At 44.0% G+C, this 21,156-nt stretch overlaps 1 protein-coding gene across 1 annotated transcript in view; it reads left to right on the forward strand.

Moving 5' to 3' along the window:
* The first annotated feature begins 1,516 nt into the window (after positions 1-1,516).
* The window catches only part of OTOG (otogelin), a 172,790-nt gene continuing 153,150 nt past the window's right edge, over positions 1,517-21,156 (forward strand). Inside the window, exons 1-4 of the mRNA XM_075928087.1 lie at positions 1,517-1,735; positions 1,964-2,024; positions 2,735-2,789; positions 10,568-10,658. Of these exons, the coding sequence (XP_075784202.1) occupies positions 1,669-1,735; positions 1,964-2,024; positions 2,735-2,789; positions 10,568-10,658 (274 nt within the window). The 5' untranslated portion in view covers positions 1,517-1,668. The remainder of the gene's footprint in view (positions 1,736-1,963; positions 2,025-2,734; positions 2,790-10,567; positions 10,659-21,156) is intronic.

A 21,156-nucleotide genomic window follows, 5' to 3' on the forward strand; every position in this document is an offset into this window, starting at 1 on the left:
GCTTCCAGCGGTTGCTGGAGTTGAAGCCAGCTGCTGTGTGTCAGCTCAAAGGGCTGGGGTTAACCTGAGCCTTAGCCCCCAGAACTGCCACGAACAGCTGGCTTCAGCTGTAGCAGCCACCCGGTACACCCCAGTCTCCTGAGATGCCACACAGCAGCCAGCTTCAGCCCCAGAGCAGCCGTGAACAGCCCCATAGGCATGGCCTGGTAGTGTGCCAAGCCCGGCAGTCAGCAGTCCGCAGCCCGGTATTTGGAAACCACTGGTTTAAGGTTGCCTTGAATGTGGTGTTGTGTTTCTGACCATTATGGCGAATAGCCATTATGGGTATGTCTACACTACATGCCTCTGCTGACAAAGGCGTGTAAATTAGACATACCGACATAGTCAATTAAGCAAGGATTTAAATATCCCCTGCTTCATTAGAATAAAAATGGCCGTCACGTTGTGCCGGCTCAGCTGTTTGTCGGCACAAACCGACTCCAAGACGGAGATCGGTCGACAAGGAAAGCCTTTGCCGACCGATCCCTTATGCCTCGTGAAACCTATCTTCCATGCACGTTAATTCTTTTTTTTTTAAACACAATTACATGTTAGACCATCAACATCCTGTGCCAATGAGTTCCACAGGTTAATTTGAGCCATGTGATTTAGCACTTCCTCGTTTTCTTGTTAAACATTGCTGGCTATCAATTTTGTCTAACACTGCTCTATTCATTTTTTCCACACCATTCCTGATTTAACAGACCTCTTATCATATTTCCCCTTTGCTGTCCCTCCTCTAAGCCAAAACAGCCTTAGTGTTTTTAGTCTCCCTTCATATGGAAGCCATCCCACATGCTAGTCTAGATCAACTTTGTTGCCTTTCTTTGAATCTTTACCTGCAGTGCAGTTATGGTCACAGAAATACATAAAATATTTTTTTTTCTCAACAGAGTTGTTTTATGTCTATTTGATTTAAATTATGAAGAAGATGCCAAAACTATAGCCACCCCAATGTGTACTTAATATTGCAATGTAACCTCATCACCATTAGATGACCTCTAGAAGTCCCTTCCAGCCCTTCTAGAATAGTTTGGAATCTTATCTGCTGACCTTGGTAGCAAAACTAAATGTTCTAGTCCAGGTGTAGGACTGTAAAGCCAATGCTGTTGTGTGAGAACGAGCTCTTTCTCCATACTCAAATGTTAGTGGCAGACTCTTTATTTCTGGGACTTCGCAAGACAGAACAAATATTTTCAAGCCCTTGGTTGTGTTTGTCTGGCTGGTAGTTAGGAAAAAACAATCAGGTGGTTTTCCTGGTAAACAAGGCCAGTTTAGTTTGGGTGCACTGACAAGGGATGAGGCTAGACTCCCAAGTCACTGTACGGGTTAGACGTGCCCTTGAGGTATCAAGTGATTCGACGAAGGGGGTGGGACCAATTGGGGGGTCTTTGATAGCGGCGGGATTATGCTGATGAGGGGAGGAGCCCCAGCGGCCCTGGCCTGGGGGGCAGCTGAGCGAGGTTGAGCCTTGGAGAAGGGAGCAGTGGTGGGGAGAGCGAAGGCGGGAGTCTGTCAGCCCCGCGCTTTCCTCCGCCCGGCCGTGCGCTCGGGCGCGCTGCGATGTGCAGGTAGGGAGCCGGCGGACCGACCTGCCTTGCAGCGCAGCCTCCCGCTCAGCCCGCCCAGATGGAGCCCCGCGGCCAGCCTAAGTGGCTTCTCTGCGCTTCGCTCGCCTGTGCCTGGCTCTGCCTAGGTGAGCTGCGCCTCAGGCGGGGAGGGGCGCTCCGCGGGTATCCCCGACTTTAGCGCGCGGCGGGCTGTCTTTCCGCGGGGGAGGCGCGGCAGGGCAGCCCCGGGCGCACGCGGCCCTGCGGGAAGGCGCAACAGGTGCAAAGGGGGCGGTAGTTCGGGGGGAGCCGGTGCGTCTGCTGTGGGGCGGGAGGATGCCGCGCTCTAGCTGACCCCGGCTACTGTCTTACAGCCTTGTCCGCATGGAGCGCAGGGGCGCAGCTGGCGCCGGGCGGGGACCCCCTGCGTCCCAGGTAAGAGACTCCTTATCATCTCCCGCCCAGGGCGCTGGGCGCCCAACCTGGGTGTCTTTTCCCTTGCGCCCACCCGAGCAGCTTCAGGGGGCTCCTATTGCAACCTCCCTTCCTGCCTCTGGCTTCGACCCCCGCCCCTTCATGGACAGTGGGAGCCTGCTCTGAAGAGCAGATGGGAAACCCCCTTCTTGCACTGGGGGGGGGGGGTAGGGTTACAAAAGCTCCTAGAGAAGGAGACCCTTGTTCAGGGAACAGCGTGGCTGGAGCAAAGGTAGAGGTGGGGGAGGGGAGTGGGCTGCAGTACCCCTAGACTGAAGTGGTGTCCATCATATTCAGGGTTTACAGTTTGGTTCAGTGGCTCTCAGCAGTTCCCACTAGACAGATTGTCCCAGCACTCTTGTTCCTTGCCCTGTGCACTCCTCACGCTGTACAGCTGTTCTTAATAAGGGAAGTGCTGAGCAGCCTAAATTCCTGTGAGTGACATGGTGGGCTCAGTGGCTTACGTGGGCCAGGCCTGTGGCTGCAGCACCTGTAGAAGCTGGCGGTGGGCGCAGTGTGAGTGACGTTGGTGTAATCCCCCCGGAGTAGCTTTTGGAGCTTGAGAACAGCTGCTGCTGCCCTGTAGGTTTGAAGTGCTGTGTTATGCATGAGTAGTGAAGGTGCAGATTACCTGGGCCGAACAGACCCAGCCTTGTTCTTCTCTTCCCCAGGAACGGCAGCAGTGCAGGACTGCGGAAAGGAGATCCCACTGCACCAGCAAGGGAGGTAGGTGAGGCGCAGCCACTCACCTGGGGGAGACCTTCTGTGCATGCTGGTGCACAGGTGCTGCTCAGGCCGAGAATAGCTATGGAGATGTAAGAGGAAGGAGTCCACTCACTGTGAGCTTGGGCAGTGCTTCTTTTCCATCCTGCCTTCTTATAAAAGTGTCCTGATGTGGGATACACACTCAGTTTTCTGGTCCGACTGTGACAGCCAACTATACTGGAAAAGTTGGCCTGTAGTAAGCTCTGATTGTCTATAACAATATTTATTACTCTTTGGTCCTTTTTGTGGTTTATTGAAAGATGGGTTGATGGGGGAGAAGGGAAAGAAATGCACAAACAGTATTAGAAAGAACAGGTACATGGACTAATGCTTAAATGTAAGAAATCCTTAAAATGGTGTTTAACAGCACTATTTCTGGTTGTGTTTCTAATCTGGAATGATGGGAAATTCTGCTGTAGTCCTTTAGCACATAGTTTGACATAGCTAGCTAGAAAGACAAAGATTTTATAAGGTGGAAATTAATGGGAGCTGTAGATGAATATTGGTTTTTAAAAACGGAATCAATAATGTGTGCTCAAAAATCACACTTTATGATTCTTCCACTGAGCATATTTAATTGATGGTCTTTCGCAATATTTCATACAAGTCAGTGCTTCAAGGATTAAAGAGTAGAGCCCTGCTTGGATGCTAATTTGGTATCCACATCAGCATCTGCAAAAATCCTTGGATATCCGTATGCACATCTGTGGTTGCAGATAACTGTGAATATAAAGTGGATATCTTAAAATTTGCAGGGTTCTAGCTACAAAATTTATATCCACATCCACAAAAAAAAAAATCCATATCTGCAGATCCAGATATTCACAAATATAAAGCGAATATATGCAAATTTGCAGGATTCTATTAATGAGCACTGCATAGGGAAGAGTATTATCATATATCAAATGAGGCTAGCCTTAGAAAACGTATATATACTTTGAATTCTGTGTAATACTTTATTCGCTAAGGTGCCATCAGTCAGTACACTTGAAACGTTTTCTCGTATTTGATTAATTTTAAGAAGACTGATAAACATAGATATCAAACACAAAATATAAGCACAATTAAACTAAAGTTAATTTAGCTCAAATCTGGAGTCTATAGACTTTCCTTTTGTACTTGAAACATTTCTAGCAGCATGAAAAGTCTCTTTCTCTGTTGCAGCCATAACAGCAGAATGTTAATAATTGAACCAAGAGAAAAAGATAAACGGCAGTTAAAACCTTTTATTAATAACTATTGGACACATTTAGAATTTCTGGGGAAAATGGGCTCCTTCAGCCTTTAGAACATAAGCTTATAGGGTGCAGAGTGTGCTCAGTTCAGTGGGAATTGAGCTGTGTCCCAGAATGGGTGGATCTGGGCCCTTTGTCACTAATGTAAAACAGTTATGTTAGCTAATAGCAATATTAAATACAAGCTAGGAGCTAACACAATTAGATTTTAATAAATCAATACTGATTTTTGTATGTATTTTACTCTGGCAACAGAATAATATTCTGTTAGCTTACTGCTGAAGTGCAATTTCCCTTATTACTTTACATATCCTTTTGTCTTTGATTAGGGGGAAAAATTCCCCTTTTTCACCCTTTAATCAGGTTCCCAGAAGAGAATATGGTTCTGTTTCCTCTTTCTCTCCACTGTTTGTTTCTGGAAAAGTTCAGTGGAGAGAGAAATATGCTACACAACCACAAACAGGTAATTAAGTCAAACACAGATAAAGTCAAAGGCTTTCTTTACAAAGAAAGGAAACAGTAACTGGCTCTTTGTTGCCTTCTGTGACAACTACTGATCCTAAGTCATCCAGTTCAACTTTTTGTGGGAAATACTGTATATATTTGGTATATTTTAAAAAGTTATTTACAGTAAGCATTTAATTATTGAAATAGAAGCACTGATTAACTTGTGATAAAAACAGTAGTCATTTTCTTTTGAGTCTTCTAAAACTATGTTACAAAACAGTTAAAAGGATTTGAACTTTAAAATTCTTAAGCATGAGACATTGTAAATAATAAAGTTCACCAAATTTTAATGTCATTTTATGTGGGCATATTTGTTTTGATTTAATTAAATATATTTAAGAATATAAGAATGGCCATATTGGATCAGACCAATGATCCGTGTAGCCCAGTATCTTTCCTGCCAACACTGGCTGTTACCAGATGCTTGGACAGGAAATGAACAGAACAGGGCAATTAAATGAGCGATCCATCGTCTGTCATCAATTCCAGTTTCTGGCAGTGAGCTCTCTAGGAATATCCAAAGCATGGGGTTTGCACCCCTGACCATTTCGGCAAGTAGCCATTAGTGGACCTATCCTCTATGAACTTCTCTTGTTCTTTTTTTGAAACCAGATATATGTTTGGGCCTTCGTACATCCTCTGGCAACAAGCTCCACAGATTGACTTTGCCTTGTGTGAAGAAGTACTGATTTATATTTGTTTTACATTGGCTGCCTATTAATTTCACTGGGAGATCCCCGGTACTTGTGTTATATGAAGGAATAACAACTCTTCATATCCACTTTCTTCACACCATTCATGATTTTATAGATCTCTATCATAACCTGTCCAAGTTGTCTCTTTTCTGAGTTGAGCACTCCTCATCTTTTATATCTCTCCTCATATGGATTCTGTTCTATAACCATGATTCTTTCTGTTTCCCTTCTTTGTTTCCAATCCCGAGATATCCCTTTTGAGATGGGGTGACCAAAACTGCATGTAGTATTCAAGCTATATCCTGTTCAACCATATCATGGATTTTTATAGTTGCATTCTCATATTTTCTGTCTTATCTCTCTCTTTCCTAGTGGTTCCTAAGGTTTGTCGAAGCAAAAGCCTCACTCAGTTTATGCAGCTAAACAGACAGTTTTATTGGCCAATAAAAGCAAAGTGAGCCAAATGTGGTCCCAGCAGAGCTGGGCCCAGTGAGGCTGGCTAATACAATCAATCCTAGTATTTTATACCCTTAACCAAACAAGTCTGACGTCAGGGCAAGAAATCAAAGCAAACTTCAAAGAGGAACTATTATCAGCAGAGGAAGAAACAGGTTTAGAGGGAGTTCGAGCTTCAGCTCAAAATAGTTCATTAACACATTCCAACAGCGCATCCTTCTGGCCTCTCCCCACCTCGGTGAAGGCCAGTTCACTCTCTCTAGTATACGTGCAGACACAAGAAACTGAAATGGCTTTTGTTATACAGAATGGCTTCTAGCTAAATATGAAACGGTTTCTACAGGTGACTAACTTTTTTTTTTTACTGCTATTGCACATTGAGCAGATGTTTTCAGAGAACTATCCACCATGATGCCAACATCTCTTTCTTGACTGCTAACAACTAATTTAGACCCCATAATTTAGTATATATTATTAAGATTATGTTTTACAATGTTCTTTACTTTGCATTCATCAACACAGAATGCCATTTTGATGCCCAGTCACTATTTTTCATTACATTAATGAATAATATAATTTTTCCAAATTTGACAACACATATTAAATATAGCTTCCAGACAGATTATACACAAGCTGACAACATGAGTAATATGCATAGTAGTTTTCTCTTATTAAAATCGTGCCATATTTACATGTAAAAAGGTTACGGAAATGAGAAAACTGCAAGAACTGCTATTTCAGATTGTTCTTTTGATCTAGAATAAATGAGTGAATAGAATACAAGTGTTTAGGGTGGTAATGTGTACAGGCATTCCCAGACTTACGAGGATCTGACTTATGTCAGATCCGCACTTACAAACGGGGCTTTTCTCGCCCCGGAGCTCACGGGCGGCGGGTTGCCACCCGTGTCCTCCGGGGCGAGAAAAGCTTCTCCCGGTCTCCCTGGTCTGCTGGGGGGGGGGGGGGGGTGTCCAGCAAAGCCGCTGGACCCCCCCAGCAGACCAGGGACACCCGAGCAAAGCCGCCCAGGCGGCGGGATTCCCGCTGCCTGGGCGGCTTTGCTCGTTTGCCCCGGAGCAAAGCCGCCCAGGCAGCGGGACTCCCGCCGCCTGGGCGGCTTTGCTCCTGTCCCCCTGGTCTGCTGGGGGTGGTCCAGAAAAGCCGCTGGACCCCCTCTCCCCAGCAGACCAGGGACACCCGAGCAAAGGCGCCCAGGCGGCTTTGCTGGACCCCCCCCAGCAGACCAGGGGGACAGGAGCAAAACCGCAGAGCACACCCTCAGCGGGACAGCCCGGGTGCGCCTGGGCTGTCCTGCTGCGGGCGTGCTCCAAGGCTTTGCTCCCCGTCTCCCTGGTCTGCAGGGAGACGGGGAGCAAAGCCTTGGAGCATGCCCACAGCAGGACAGCCCAGGCGCGCTTGGGCTGTCCCACTGCGGGCGTGCTCCGTGGCACTAGCTGCTCCCCCCCCAGCAGACCAGGCTTTTCTTGCCTACCCCTGGGGTAGAGCAGCTGGGGGCTGCCGGGTTGGTCCCGCAGCGCCGCTCCGGACCAACCCGGCAGCACCCCAGCTGCTCTGCCCCAGGCGTCCTGATTCAGCCGCTGCTGGTCAGTTTCAGCAGCGGCTGAATCAGGACGCCTGGGGCAGAGCAGCTGGGGTGCTGCTGGGTTGCTCCAGTAGCGCCGAGGAGCCGCGCTACTGGAGCAACCCAGCAGCACCCCAGGTGCTCTGCCCCAGGCGTCCCCAAGTCAGCCGCTGCTGAAACTGACCAGCGGCTGACTACAGGAAGCCTGAGGCAGAGTTGCTCTGCCCCAGCCTTCCTGGAATCAGTCGCTGATCAGTTTCAGCAGCAACTGACTTGGGGACGCCTGGGTTTCTTAAGTTGAATCTGTATGTAAGTCAGAACTGGCATCCAGATTCAGCCGCGGTTGAAACTGATCAGTTTCAGCAGCGGCTGATGCCAGTTCTGACTTACATACAGATTCAACTTAAGAACAAACCTACAGTCCCTATCTTGTATGTAACTTGGGGACTGCCTGTATTTAGAATACATTCCTTTTCAAAATAATCTTTTAAGACAAAGACCAAGTTAAAGTTTCAAGAGATAAATGTAGCTGGATCTGACTCTGACTCTGATGGAGAGGACACTTATAAATATAATTAATTTCTGGTTTTGATGAACCAATGTGAAAAATGTTAACTAGTGTTACTTCCTGTTAGTACTGGAACAAAGAAACTGGAAATTGTTAAGACATACCAGGTAACTTTATGTCAAATGAATGATGAGCTACATTTTTATATTACAGAAGAGCACATAACTCTGAAACATAACTGGCACTTTGTGAAATAAAAATAATCACTTGAATTATGAAATAAAAATAATCACTTGAATTCTTATTTGTCTAAGAAGTTCTACTCTTTTGTTAGTGGTTGCAGTTTGATACTTTGAACAAGGGGGGGGTGATGAAACTCTTAATGACTGAATGACTTTAAAAATCCTTGATCATCGTTCTATGCTGTTACTGTCCTTCCTTCTGTATTACTCTTAACTGCTTGCAGTCAAGGCAGAAGTCACTTCCTATTTTAGAAAATTTTCTGTTTGGTGAATGCCTTTGTTTGGTGCTCACATCTGCCTTGAAATGTAGTGTTTGATACATTTTACAGGGATTGATGCTGTATGTATTTCATAAAATTTTGAAAAAATCTAATGGCCCTGGGTGCATTAAAGCACACTTTCTACAAGAGCTGATATGAAAACAGTCCATATTTGTACTGGGTTGCAGTAGAAAATAGAAAAAAAATTGGTCATTTTGAATCTTGTTTCTTTTACAAAGTTCTACAGAAAATTAGTTTTTAAATAATATTTCTGAAGATGGCTATCTAGTTTTATTGTATTACAGGCACTGATACTGCATCTGTTATTATGTTATCTGACAGTCCCATTTAATATAGACCAGGGGCGGGGAACCTTTTTTGGGTCAAAAGCCACTCACCCACAGAAAAATCAGTACGGAGATGCGCACAAATGAGGAAAAAAACCCCTCAGAGATGTAGCCCCTGACTGAGAAGGAGAAAGACACTCCCCACATTCCTCTCGCACAGCAGAGCTTAGGAGGGCCCATGCTAGTAGATGTTTGTGTTCATCAGCCCTGCAGTGGGGCAGTGTGTGGGGGGAGGGAGGAGGCTGGAGTGCCAGTACTGGCTCCCCTATACTGCGTGGGGGACCGGACCCTGAGACTTGGGGGCCAGAACCAAGTCAAGCTGGGGGCCGTACGTGGCCCCTGGGCCCGGTTCTCCTGATATAGACAGTCCTTTGTTAACCATATATTACATTGGAATCTAGACACTAGAAGCCACATCTTCAAATACAAATAGATAAAACTGTATCTGCATTTTTCATATTTATATATACAAAAATATTAGTTTTGATTTTCCCTATAAATTGGGCAAATACTAAACCACAATATATGCAGATTATATTTGCCTGTACATCTTCAAGACTTTGCATTTGCAAGAAGTTATGAAAATTTAAATGCATAATATATGACTGTAGTTGCAACTGCTTTGGTCCTAAATAATGTTGCCTCTTTAACTTTTCTGGAGACTGTTAGATTAAAGAAGGCCAGGGCTGAAAGGTTAGACTGTGATCCTAAACTGTTTTTAAAGTGCTGGCACAAGCTTCTATTGTTAGACTAGGACTAGACCAACTCCATTTCAAATTCAAGGTTATGTGATACAGATGTCCACTATGGAAGTTGGGAGCCAGGGGTATCAATGGTTAAGTTACTTGATGAGAGGACAGAATGCAATCTGGGGGAAGAAAGAAATTGAAGAGATTAATATTGAAATAATGCAAAAAATATTACAAGAAATCTAAAAGTAAGAAAAATGTGGAGCAATGGGAATTCCATCAAAGAAGAATACATGTGAAATGGACTAGTATCAATGGGAGCCAGAAAGGTAATTTATTGAGAAAAGGAAGGATACAGAATCTAGAGGTATCTAACTCATAGTAACACTGAAAACATAGACTGAGGGAAAACCAAGATAATGTAGAAAGATTAGCTGCCCAGTAGAAATGACTGCAGAAGTATTCAGGAAAAAGAGAACACAAGAAGAGAACCTGACCACAAATTTACAGAGAGAGACAGAGATGATGAGATACCTTTAGGGCCAGACCCAGAGTTTACTGAAGTTGATTGAAAGGCTCCCATTAACTTCAGTGGATTTTAGATCAGGCCATGACCTTTAGACTGGAATACATGTTTATCTTAAGAAAAGACCTTGCATAACTATATTCTGTTATTAAGGATTATTTTATTTTAGGAGTTCAGCACACATGCAGTGGCTAAGGATTTTGCACAAGTAAATTTGTAGGTTTTCCTTTCTTGTGCTTTCTCATTTGGTGATCAGAATTTCCAAATCAGGAAAACATTTGCAGTAAATGCCTTTGTTATATAAAAACATTAGAATGCAGAGGCTGTAAACTGCTAGGAAAAGGGGAAAGGAGGAGTGTGTGAATATAGTTTCTGGAGCTCACATTGGTATTTTGGAAGCTGTAAGCTATGTCTTCTTATTTTTGTTTTTAACTAGAATAATAACTGAACATAATGTGCTCTGGGTTCTTTTATAAGAAACCTTTGTTCCAATCTATTTAAAATCCTTTAACCCTGCTAAAAAGTAGATGACATAATGGCCCTAATGTATTTGATTACTCAGCATCATTATCTACATATGAATCCTATTAAAAAAGGCCAGAATTTACTAATGGATTTTAAGCGATGAAAAATAGCTTGACCAAACAATAATATAATTGCTTAAATGAGTTTTTTCCTTGTTTTTTGTAAAGGAGCCTGGAACTTCAGTTTCTATCTCTTCATCTACTTCAACATCCTCATCCTGGGAAAGACGATTTCGTAGTATGAAATGTGAACCACCCAGTAAGCTACTTTTCTTTTTGACTAAGAAGAGTAATGGATAACTCATGAAATAGTTTGATATGAGTATTAAATCTTAGACAGGGAATTAAAACAAAAAAATGGAACAAATGTTTCTATAGCACTTACCGTAATGGGTTCTGACCTGATTTCTAGGTGCAAGGTAACTCTTACTGGTAAATATCAGTAAGCATCAATTTCACTGTCTGCACACAATCTGACAAAATATTTCCATTGATCAAAATGTACAGGTTGGCATAGTAAGAAAAATGCTGTTTGAGAAATGGTTTGATTTCAGACTAAAAAGTGATTTACATTTTGACAGCTAAAGCTTTAATTTTTTGAATCTCAACATCTACATAATTAATTATCTGATCCCCCATAATTTCATACAACTGTGAAAATTTAAATAAATTTAAAAACTGAATAACACGTTCAAAATATTTAAAACCATAAAAAAAATCAAGTTCTGGCAATCCCAATAATTAGGGGTATGGCCCCTGGTCCTGTATGGAGTAGTCACAAAAATAAGAACTAGGCTAGAAATCAAAAGTGATTTGTATTAAAGAAAACCCTTGTTTTTAAAAGTTGAACTATAATAAGACAACAGAGAATAGTACACTAATACACTAAACATGAAGATGATCAAATAAACACTAATATTTCTTCTAATAAGGGTCTTGGTGTTGGTATTGAAAGAAGGATTGGGATTAGAAGACATCAGCTATCTGGAAATATAAGTAAGCAGCCTCAGAACTGCCTGGAAGCGTAGTGGTGTAGCAATTGTACCCTGAATATTCCTTTTCGTTCAGAAAAACACTGGACCAACCCTCTTATGCAGCTTGATAAAGAATGACAGACTGAGGCTACTCGAGAACATGACTAAAAAAATAAGACAGATGCAGGGACTATAAATTAGGGGAGGAAACTGGGAAACCAAAACTATAATCCATACACAGGGGAGTGACTGTGGTGTCAATACAACAGATATTTTTTTTCTATTCCAAAACCCAAAACGTGGGTGAAAAATATTTACTCAAATGATCAGGAATGATAAATGAGTTGTTGATGTGATTAGGGAATTTTAACTAAAACCCCAAGTGAAAAAAGATGGTAGTTTTTGGCTGCAGATTTTGACAGACTTTAGGATGGTGGTGATCACCTGTATTATACTTGTGCAGTTAAAACACATAGAAGGTGCATCTTCACTAGGAAAAAAATGTGTTCTTTACCAATACAAAGTAAAATCTCATGAGATATACCTCCCTGTGTACTCATTAATTCAAGTATGGCTCGACAGTGTTGCTGCTCATATGCCAGCTACACCCACTTCAGTGTCTGTCATTTGGGTAAACAGCGTTATCAAGGCAGGCTCCAATGAAGAATAGGCAGGTTGTAGTTTTTAACACAAGTGTGAAGGAGCAGAGAGATGTCTTCCAGGCACAGCGATGGTTAAATAAAAGCTTTTCAGCTAGCGCCGCCCCATTAAACCTGCAGCCAGTGCCAGGCCTAGAGTGGGAGAAAAGAAGGGAGCCTTGTTCAGTTAGGGGCTGACTGGTAAAGGGGCAGGCACTCTCTGTGTGCCTGCCTGAAGGCACCAATGCAACTTGCCTGCTTACACAGCTACTGGAGGCAAAGAGATTTTCCCCACTGTGCGGAAGTGAACTAGCAAGGCCACCCCCAAATTAAAGTATTTATATAAGGAATGGTTCAGGACCATCCTCATGGCTGGGGCAAGACCCATCTCCCCTGTTTAGGGGTGTGAGCAACTCAGGACACTGAGCCAGGGCTGGGAGAAAAGGAGGGGCAGGTCCCCCTTCAGCCCCTAACCAACGACCTAGCCACTAGGCTGCATGGACACTGAAGGTGTCACAGTGGTGGAGAAAGCAGGAATCACCCTAGTCCGTGCTGAAGGGAAAGAGAGAGATAAGGTGAAGAGAGAGATAAGGTGAAGAGAGAGATAAGGTGAAGAAACCCCTAGGACAAACTTTTGAGTGGAGATTGAACAGCTGCTGAAATGGATGGTTGAGCAAAATATCCACCAAGAGCAACAGCAGCAACTTCTGCAGCAGATGGCCATGCAGCAGTAGCAGCTAGTTTGCAAATTTGCAGCCCAGCAACATCTGGTCCAGCAGGTGGCCTCCCTTTTGTGACTCACTGCTCCAGCAGAGCTGCCTAACCCTGCCCCTCTCCAGCTTGCCAAAATGGGGCCTCATGATCCCTAGGCTTTAAGGGTGTGTCCAGACTACAGGGGGGGTTCCGAAAAAAGTAACCTTTTTTCGAAAAAACTTCACCTGCGTCTAGACTGCAACCGCGTTCTTTCTAAAGTAAATCTTTCGAAAAAGACGTTATTGAATGCAAACTGCTTTTTCGAAAAAGAGTGTCTAGACTCTCTAAATTTGTTTGTAGGCTAGACGCTGTCTTTTGAAAGAGGCTTGTAGTCTAGACCTACCCTTAGAGATGCTTGAATTGGTCTCAGGGCCACTGAGCTGCAGTTCTGGCCCCGCATTTAACTGGAGTAGTACAGACTGCATACTGCCCTTTGAAGTCCACCACTGCCCAGGAGCAATGATCTTCGACACCCTAGATATGTCAGAGGAAATATTCTGGCAGTGCTTCTGGCAGGGAGCGGTACCTCCCGGGGGTGTTACAGAATCAGCCTGACATTACGATAGAGGCCATACAGCTCCTGGAGACCTACCTAGCTACCAAGACTAGTTACCAAGACTGCCAAGAACTACCTAGCTGCCAAAATAATACCCCTTTCAGGGTTGGCTGGAACCAAAATCCTCATGTCTCTGATGGATGAAACTGCCCAAGAATCCGTGTTTCATAAGAGATGTTGGCATCTTTCCAATCTTACCAGAGCTCTGGAGAGCTTGAGCATTCCAAGTTCCCAGGGTTTTCCAAACCAGGAATCTTAGAACTGTTTACCTGCACTGCAGTTTGGGAGATCACTGCCACCTTCGAGGCCATCCAGGGCCCTTGCCTGGCCCAGAACTTGGGGGAGACCAATCATGCTCAGACTGTCCAGGTACCCCAAATGGTACTGTGATCAGGGCTGGTGTTTCATGTATGGCCATTCTGAGCACTAGTCCATACATGGAATGTAACTTTGGGACTTTGCAAGTATGAGCACACCCTGGGGCCCAGCAAAGCTAACCTTTCCGCTGTGGATAAATGGAAGAGAAGTGATGGGAGTAGTAGTTTCAGGCTGTGCCCAGACACTGGTACAAAGTACAGCGGTGTTTAACTGTGGCCCAACTCAGGGTACTGTCATGTTACTGTTCATGCATGGGGATGTGAAGGCCTACCCTCCACAAGGAAGTTTCTTTAACAGCAGGGAAATGCAAAGAGCCCCTGGTGGTTGGTCTGCCTCCAACCATGGCTTACCCCGGAATTGGAACTCTCTTGGGGCATTGTTGGTGGACATAGTGGGACTCCTCCATCCAGTGGTCCAGGACCCCTTCTTCTGGCCGGGTTGGAGGGGCAACCCTTAAGGAGGTGGGAGAAGTTGCTGATTCTGGAAAGGGATATCCCCATCCTCGATACCAGCTGAGGCCCACCAGGCTCTCTCCCAGTCAGGGGATCAACTCACCCCATTACTCGAAACAGATATCCTGATTCACTTTCTGACTTTGTGGAGGTGGAAGGGGGTGGTGCGCTGAGCCAGGCATATACAGGCAGTCCCCGGGTTATGTATAAGATAGGGACTGTAGGTTTGTTCTTAAGTTGAATTTGTATGTAAGTTGGAACTGGTACATATTTTGGGGGGGGGGGGGGGACAGGGAGCTGGAGTTAGGTGGAAAAGACCCTGATTCTCATACAACTTCCTTATTCTAAGAAAAACACATAGGCTACGTCTACACTGGCACCTTTTTCCGGAAATGCTTAAAACGGGACAGTTTTCCCATTATAAGTATTTCCGGAAAAAGAGCGTCTACATTGGCAGGATGCTTTTCCAGAAAAGCCCTTTTTCTGGAAAAGCGTCCGTGGCCAATGTAGACGCACTTTTCCACAAAAAAGCCCCGATCGTCATTTTCGCGATCGGGGCTTTTTTCCGGAAAAGACTACTGGGCTGTCTACACTGGCCCTTTTCCGGAACAGTTTTCCGGAAAAAGTACGTTTGCCCTAGCGGGAGCAGCATAGTTTTTCTGGAAAAACACTGACAATTTTACAGTAAATCATCACTGCTTTTCCGGAAATTCAAGGGGCCAGTGTAGACAGCTCGCAGCTTATTCCGGAAAAGCGACTGCTTTTCCGGAATAAGTGGCCCAGTGTAGACACAGCCATACAGTTTTGATATGAAGGTTTTTTTGGTTGATATTTTAATTAAAAATTAATCATAAGTTTCAGTGTTTCATGTTATATCCAAATCTTCCTTTCGGGGTACCTAAAAGATCCCAGTTATTCATTTAATAGTCAGAATCTTTGTTTTTTATAACTAAAAAATGTTTATTCAATGCATATTACTGTTCCAAATAGAATTTGCTACAGATGGTTCAGTGAAATGGGTATTAGGTGTAATCAATAGTCATTGGAGAGCACAATGAAATATTGATACAATCAAAGCTGTTGTTGTATTCTGCTGAGCAGAAAATGGAAATCCCTTCCTGTGAAGTGTGTGTGTGAATTTGTCCACAGGATTAATTTTAAAGAAAAATTCTGTGTTGGGAACAGGAGTTTAGCCACAGGTAGGTCCTCATTGTCCACTCACACACTTTGCAACCAGACCAATCCTCTCGGGGCTTACCCTGCTCCGCTCTAGCCAGGGTGTGGGGTTGGGGCTTATCCCCTCTTCCCTTCTGTCCTGCTTCTCCCCATTCTTGCCCACCCACACCACTGGGAATTTTTCAGTTTCACCTCTGCCAGGCTGGAAGGGACTTGTTAATTTCACGTGACGCTAACAAGATACTTGCAGCTCTAGTGCTGAAGAGGGAAAGAGCTGTTGCTCCCAAGGTGGGGACCTTAACACAATGGATCTCATTGCCTGCTGTTCCTGCTGTTCCCTAGGAAATTAATTTTTCCGCTCTGGGGTGCCCCCTTTTGGCTGGTGTCTTGTTCTCCCCAGCAGACCCGCGTCCTCCGCGACGAGAAAAGCCGCTCCGCGTCTCCCTGGTCTGCTGGGGGGGTGGGGGGGGGCGCTAGCTCCGCATCTCCCTGGTCTGCTGGGGGGAAGCGCCCCACGCGCCGCTGGAGGTGGCGACAGTGGGGGAGGCACCTCGCACTAGCTGCGCCCCCCATTTGTAACTAGGGATCCGACGTAAGTCAGATTGATGTAACCCAGGGACTGCCTGTACCCAAGAAGCTGTGGTGAATTGGGAGACTGTCAAACTCTGCCAAGCAGGTTCCTATGCTTTGAGATTCAAGATGACAGTCTGTCCCACATAGAGGGAGACCACAAAGTAAAGAGGTTTGACATCAGCTTGCTCCACCCAATGCAATTTTTTGTTTTGAGTTAAAAAACCTGACATTCTGAATGCCTAGCACTAATATAAAATTAATTTTTGAACATAAACATGGGATTAGTGCATTTTTTATATTTAATTTACTAGAACTTCCCTGCTCTATGAAATGCTGCTGAATCTGAAGGACTTGTAACAGTGTTCCCTCTAAGCTTTTCTATACACGGGTGGATTTTTTCCATCAGTGTGTGGAATCATTTTTTTTATATGCCCTGAGGCATGTGCTCTACCAATAGAAACAAGAACAACAACAAAACCCCAGTGTTGTTTTTGTTTATTTGTTTCTTTTGGTAGGGCACATGCCTTGGTGGCGCTCTGATAATCAGCTAGGTGGCATTTGAATTTCTCCTGAGTGATCACATAAACACCCAGCTTACAGGGAACACTGGACTTGTATATTTTAGGCCAACTTTGCTATAGAAGATATAGGCCTTGCAATATAGCATGTTCAGGAACTGGCCTGTGCTCCTGCAGAACTCTAGTTATCCCACAGGAGTGGGAAAGACTATAGTTAACTGGAGACTTGTGGGCAATAGGTGAGAAGGGTGTGTGTGAACAAATAAAATTCTACTCTTGTGCATCTTAGGGTATGTCTACACTACCCCGCTAGTTCGAACTAGAGTGGTAATGTAGGCATACCGCACTTGCAAATGAAGCCCGGGATTTGAATTTCCCGGGCTTCATTTGCATAAGCCGGCCGGCGCCATTTTTAAATGCCGGCTTGTTCGAACCCCGTGCCGCGCGGCTATACGCGGCATGGGCTAGATAGTTCGAACTAGCAAGCCATTCAGAACTATCTGTACACCTCGTTCCACGAGGCGTACAGATAGTTCGGAATGGCTTGCTAGTTCGAACTATCTAGCCCGTGCCGCGTGTAGCCGCGCGGCACGGGGTTCGAACAAGCCGGCATTTAAAAATGGCGCCGGCCGGCTTATGCAAATGAAGCCCGGGAAATTCAAATCCCGGGCTTCATTTGCAAGTGCGGTATGCCTACATTACCCCGCTAGTTCGAACTAGCGGGGTAGTGTAGACATACCCTTAGAAGCTGAAGAAGAAAAACTTGATGCACCTGAGTGACAGACTTTTTCATCTTCATTTGCTAAAATGCAAAGAACAAGAGAGAAATGAGAACTTGCACCATTACTGGACAGTTACATCCAAAGGCCATAAAATGAAAGTAAAGAATAAGGCTAACCATATCCAGATTTTTGCAGTTTATTGGATTCCTAGTTTAGCCAATGAAAATGTAGGCTAATTCTGAAGTCAGACACTTTAAACTACATTACAGAATTATGGAAAATAAAATAAAGCAAGATTGTTGCGACAAATAATAAAGTTAAATCAATAAATTTTATATAGAATAAAGTTTTATCAAGTAATGAATTTAATAAACTTCTTTCACAAGAGTGTCACAAAGTACAGATCTTCTCAGGACAGAGTAGAATTAAATACCAGTGCTAAAATAATGGCTTTTTAAATACTGTCCATTATTCATCATGTCATTGTCTTAACAGCTGTGTACAATTGCAACAGTTTAAAAAGCTCAAGGTTTAAGGGATTTCAGTGGGCTACAGAAATGCAAAATGTATACAGTATTGTTGGGAATTTCTTAATTCTGCATTGTCCCCTTCATCTCAGAAATTGGTAGTAATGCAGGCTAATAAGAGCTGAGGTGACCAGAAAAGTTCTGCTTCCTTATTAAGCTGAAAATTGAAATGTCAGAACTTTCCAATATCCAATTGTGCACTCACATCAGAAAATCAAGAATAATTAGATATGATTATGCAGCATTGTGTGGTGTAGGTTTTTCATTATAGAGTCACGATTATTCCTCAGTACCAAGTGAGCAACCTTTTACTAAAAACAGAAGTATACAATACAGTTGAGTGACTAATGCTTTAAATGATGTATGCAGGAACACATTTTCTAAAGAAGTGATTTACTATTTTAGATAAAAAAGTGAACTTAGGCAAAATGTTTGTCTGAACTACCATGAGTCAATATATAATTGATGCAAATTCTCCACTTCTGTTGATCAGTTTGAGTGGCCAACATCTCAAAATAGATCGAAAATATAGTTCAGTTCTACATAACATTATAGTAAACCAGTGCTGTGGCACTGATTTGGTATCAAAAGTGTGATTTCTTATGGACTGAGAGAGAAGTGGTGGTTTAATAGGGTGCCTACTAGCAATTGGGTTTTTTTTAGTTTTGTTTTCCAGGTGGCCTTTCTAAATGGTTTTACAGCTTGGAAAAGCTTGTTACAATCAACACAGACTTAAATAATTGTGAAAACGATTATTTATTCACCTTAATAAAGCAAAAACCTTCAAACAAGTTCGTGAAAATGTCTATAAAAGTGTAGAAAATTCAGGGGGTAGCCAAGTTAGTCTGTACAGGATAAACTTAAAAAACAACAAATAGTCTGGTGCCACTCTAAAGACTAATAAAATATGTAGATGGTATCATGAGCTTTTGTGGGCACAGCTCACTTCTTCAGATGACCAGAGTGTTAGATATTCAGGACCAAAATAAATAGGAGTAAAGGGAGGGAGGTGGAAGAGAAAAAAATGGGAGAAGTGGGAACAAGAAGAGGCAGTGGGTAAAAAATATCAAGAGGAAAGTCCAGCTGGAATGTAATAGGAAAAACAAATAGTCTATAGGTACCTAAGGGTATGTCTACACTACAGTGCTATTTCGAATTAACTTAATTCGAAATAGTTAATTCGAATTAAGCTAATTCAAAATAACACATCTATACACAAAAATTATTTCGAAATAGCAAAATGCTATTTCGAAATAGCGCGTGCACACTGAGTGGACCCTGAACCGAAGTTAAGGCTGGCAGGAACCAGTGCCGGCAGGGCATCAGGTTAGGACTTAGTGTGTGGGGCTGCTGCCTGAGGCTAACTGAGCTCCGTGTTTAAAGGGATCCTACTCCCACCCCGGACAGACAGTTCTCAAGGTTCTCTGCTTGCTGGTGTGCCTCGATGAGGGACAGCAAAGCAGTCCTGTCTTGGAGTGCCCTGAGTGCCCACACTCTGGACACCACAGCACTCGGCCACATGAAGCCAGAGCTGCCTCTGGGCATGCCGGTGAATCTTGTGGGGTCATTGCCATCATCCCGGCTGCACTTGCTGCAGGCTGCCATCCGGGGGGTCCATTGGGGGACTGTCAGGATCCAGGATGCCCTGAGGAAGAGCGTCCACCCCCAGGAGCCCTCAGAGCTACCCCGGTCCTCCCCACCTGGGGCTCGTGCCCCATTCCTCCCTCATGTGCTTCCACTTACCTCTCCCGAGCCCCCGTTCCTGATGTCAAATAAAAGACATGTATGTTCAAAAATAGAAACTGGGTTTATTGAACAAAATGGGGTGGGGGGGGAAGGGGGATGAGCCTCTGGGATGACTGGGAAAAGGAGGTGGGAGAGGGGAAGAGAGAGGGTGGGAGAGGGGTGGGGGAAACCTGGGAGGAGGGAGCTGGAAGGGGGAAACAAGGGGAAGAAGGGGGAGGGGAAGCTCAGAGCTCAGAGTTGGGGGTCTCTCTGGACCAACCTGACTTTCATGCAAATCTGCTCCTGGGTTCGCATGTGGCCTTTGGTGGCCAGGTTGGCAGCTATCCTACCATAGATGGCTGTGTTCCTCCGTCTAGGGCTGAGATCATGGAAGTTGGGGCATCCTCCCCAAACCTGAATAAGGTCCATGATCTCCACCCTGGACCAGGAAGGCGCCCGCCTTCTCCAGCCCCTGTCAGTCTCCTGGGAGCTGGCAGACTGCTCCTGGGGAGTGGTGGAGGGCTGGCTACCAGTGCTTGCTGGCTCATGTTTTGGGGCCACTGCTGGCTCTGGGCTGGCAGGCTTGGAGCTGGCACAGGCTCTGTGGCCAGGGTCTACCCTCTTAATGGCTCCAGGGCTGGGGGAGAGGAGAGTAAGTTTTCCTGGTTGTGCCCAGAGTGGCCACCATGGCTCCCTGGGAAGGGCTGGAGGCCCCCTATTTCGAATTAAGTGTCTACACAGCACTTAATTCAAAATAGCTATTTCAAATTTGGCGTTACTCCTCGTAGAATGAGGTTTACTAAATTTGAAATAAGTGCTCCACTATTTTGAATTTATTTTGAAATAGCGGTTTGGCTATGTAGACACTATTAAAGTTAATTCGAAATAACTGCTGTTATTTCAAATTAACTTTATAGTGTAGACATACCCTACACTATAGTCAAAAGAGGCAGATAAAGACCATTAATTAGCAAACCACAAATGGTCTGGTAGAACTTAAAAACTAACAAAACATGTAAATGATAGAATCTCATGATTGCTTAATTTCTGTTCACTGTTGAACCTATAGATACTTTTGACAGGATCACTCTCACAGGATGCTTTACTTCAGATTATTTTTTCTTGGTGCAATTAAAGTTTTAGCAGAAAAAACTATATGGCTCAACGTCTCTATAATGATATTTGTACTGAAGATCTCCAGGGCTGGCTGAACAAACTAGGCACCTGCTAAAGCAGGTGTTTGTATAAAATCGGTATTGAAAAATATCAATACAAGGAACTTCTAGTTGAGGACAGGAAATTAGGCAGGAAAACAGCATTTGAAATTAAATTTACTAGTAAATTACTCTTGCTGAAGTCTGTAGCTTGCTGTCTTGCTAAAGATAGCCTTAATAAAGCAATACAAATATATCCAGTGAATTTTCCTTTCTTAGCTTGTCAAAGCACTGTGATTTGTGACCTTAAAATTAATTTCAAGGAAATTGAATTCAGTCATTCTAGTAAAATAGTTTAGAATGTGCTTATGGTTGTCATTGTGTTTTTTATAACTGTGTGCAGTGAATGCCAGTATTTGGAACGAAACATAATGCATGGAAGATGATGTGGCATCATAAAACATGAGTGCAAATATTTGAAGCCCCACTCACAAGCCCAAGCCCATTGAAACCAATCACACTATTTTCACATGGGTTTGCAGGGTTGGGCTTCATATTAGTATCTTTCTAAGTGTAGCAAAAGTTCAGACTTTAAATAACAGCTGTCTCTT

This window comes from Pelodiscus sinensis, chromosome 4 (genome assembly GCF_049634645.1).
Source record: "Pelodiscus sinensis isolate JC-2024 chromosome 4, ASM4963464v1, whole genome shotgun sequence".
NCBI lineage: Eukaryota > Metazoa > Chordata > Testudines > Trionychidae > Pelodiscus > Pelodiscus sinensis.